The following is a 2530-nucleotide window of genomic DNA, read 5'->3' on the forward strand; positions in this document are numbered from 1 at the left end:
GGCTTTCATTCTCTTGTCTGTCTTTTCTAAGCCTTTCAGCCGCCCCACTCAGGTTCACCCCGTGCTGGCGAGGCACACTTTAGAAAGATCTGCCTCTACGCTCCCAGGGTGGGTTCCTGCCTCAAACTCCACCCTTACAGGAAACAGCTCTGGGAAACAGCTGGGGGTGTGGGGGGTGTGTGCAGCCGTTGCCAAGACAACCCCTGTAGGACTGACTTCCTTCTGCTCGGTCACAACTGTTCGCCTGTATGCGACGAACACCACCCATGGTTTTTATATAAGTAGATGATGTGTAGGTACTAATAATATTGTCATTACAAACAGTAATAGTATTATTATCCACTTTTTACATGAGGAAATAGGCTTGGAGAGGGAGAGAGAGAGATAGTGATGAGGGAGAATCATTGATTGCCTGCCTCCTACACGCCCCACACTGGGAGCCTGCAACCCAGGTATGTGACCTGACTGAGAATCAAACCGTGACCTTCTGGTTCATAGGTCGATGCTCAACCACTGACCCATGCTGGCTGGGCTTAACCAGTGATTCTTAAACTTCACCATATATAAAAAGCATCATGGGTACTTTTAAAAAATTACTGGGCTTCAGTTAGAAATATAAGGTCACTAAGTCTGGGATGGTGCCAGCTTATAAATCTGCATTTAACAGGGTATCTCAGATGTTTCAGATCAACAAGTTGATTGACCGTATTTTGAGAAAAAGTTAAGTTTCTTTCCACATAGGTGCAGATTAAATAACTAAGATTAATCTACCAAAGACAGAGCCATGAATCAAAACACATTTCTTTCTAATTTGAATACTCAGACCCTTTCGGAGAAGCCCATGATTAATCTGTATATTTAACAGTCACAATAAATGCAGAAAACATAACTTCTGATAAATTGAGCCACACAGATTTCATTTATTATTTTCCAAGGTTAATAGTTTATAACACTAGTTTACATGATCCTTAAACTTTTCTAATTTTTTATTAAAGAATTGAGTTTTCTTGCCCTAGCCAGTTTGGTTCAGTGGATAGAGCATCAGCCTCTAGAGTCTAGACCAAAGGGTCCTAGGTTTAATTCCCGTCTAGGGCAAGTACCTCAGCTGCAAGCTCCTCCCCCGCCTGGGTCGTGGTCAGGGCGTGTGCAGGAGGCAACCAATTGATGTGTTTCTCTCACGTTGATATTTCTCTCTGTCTTTCTCTCTCTCTCCCACTCTCTAAAAATCAATGGAAAAATATCCTCAAGTGAGGAGAAAAGAAAAGAAAAAAAAGGAATTTTCTTTGCAATCAGATTATTTATGCTTTAGGCACTCTTCCCTGGAATAAGTTTTGAGACATACAGAAAATGAAAGAAGGTGGAAGGAAATGGGAAAAAAAGAACTTCCAGATATATCTGCTTAATGGTGCTAAAGCTCCTCTATAGCTCTCCCTCACCACTGAAATGAAGCATTGATGTAAATACTAACAGCCAACCAGATGGCAGTATGTCATGTGCTACATCATGTCCAATTCTACCCTTTGGAACCATTGGTCCGTTAAGGCCAACAAGTTTGGTTGGCCTATTTCAATCCATTTCCTAGGGTAGAGGCAATACCTTGACTGACTTTCATGGCCTCCTATTTGGATTGGGAGGACTTTTATTTTTTACTTTTCTCTCTCACTTTTCTTTTCTCTCTTTTGTTTTTTTTGGCAGCTCAGCGACATGTCCTTACGTACATGGAGGATGCAGTGTGCCAGCTGCTAGAAAATAAGGAAGATGTTAGCCAGTATGGTATTGCCAGGTTCTTCACTGAATAGTAAGTACGTGAATGCTTTGCCAAAAGGGTGAGCCCAGAGAAGGCACTTGGAAGCAGGCAAGGTACATGAAGAAGAGAGCAGGACAAGGCTGATTATGAGGTGGCAGTGAATGCTCAGTTTTGGTAGCTGGTCCAGGGCTGCCCAAACATGTTTCACAACATGCCCTTGGAGCAAGTAGTTTTGTCCAGTGATAAGTTTCATGATGGTCATGACTACAGAAGCTCAGCAACTGCTTGTTTGATTTATTAGATCTGTTTCTTTAGGTCCCTCTTATAATTTTTAACCTTCTACGTAATTCAAGATATTCACTCTGATTTCCTTTAGTAAGTGTACCTTTAGCCTGTGTTTTTCATGGCTGGTTTTTTCATTGAAATGTTTAGGATCCTGTTCCCTTGCAGTTTTCTTTCTATAGGATGCTGTCTCAATCACGTAATGATTTAAGAGTATTTCTAAAGGCAGGACATCATAGAATATATCTTTGAAGGGTTATACTTCTTTGTATAGTGTGCTTGGAGTGTGTAAAAGTCAAAATGATTGCTATTTTTTTGATATCTCATTGTGTTTTTATTTTTTTTTAAATTTTGTTTTATTGCTTAAAGTATTACAAAGAGTAGTACATATGTCTCCTTTTTTTTCCCCTTGACCTTCCCCTGGCCTCCCCTACCCCCCAGTGTCTTGTATCCATTGGTTATGCTTATATGCATGCATACAAGTCCTTCGGTTGATCTCTT

General features: G+C 40.8%; 1 protein-coding gene across 4 annotated transcripts in view; it reads left to right on the forward strand.

Moving 5' to 3' along the window:
* Positions 1–2530, forward strand: part of LOC102254414 (chromosome unknown open reading frame, human C11orf49) — a 146227-nt gene that overhangs the window by 30677 nt on the left and 113020 nt on the right. For all 4 annotated transcript variants that reach the window (XM_005870803.2, XM_005870802.2, XM_014543365.1 and 1 more), the window contains one exon: positions 1696–1798. In XM_005870803.2, coding sequence (XP_005870865.1) covers positions 1696–1798 — 103 coding nt within the window. The remainder of the gene's footprint in view (positions 1–1695; positions 1799–2530) is intronic.

This window comes from Myotis brandtii, unplaced genomic scaffold, assembly GCF_000412655.1.
Source record: "Myotis brandtii unplaced genomic scaffold, ASM41265v1 scaffold324, whole genome shotgun sequence".
Taxonomy (NCBI): Eukaryota; Metazoa; Chordata; class Mammalia; order Chiroptera; family Vespertilionidae; genus Myotis; species Myotis brandtii.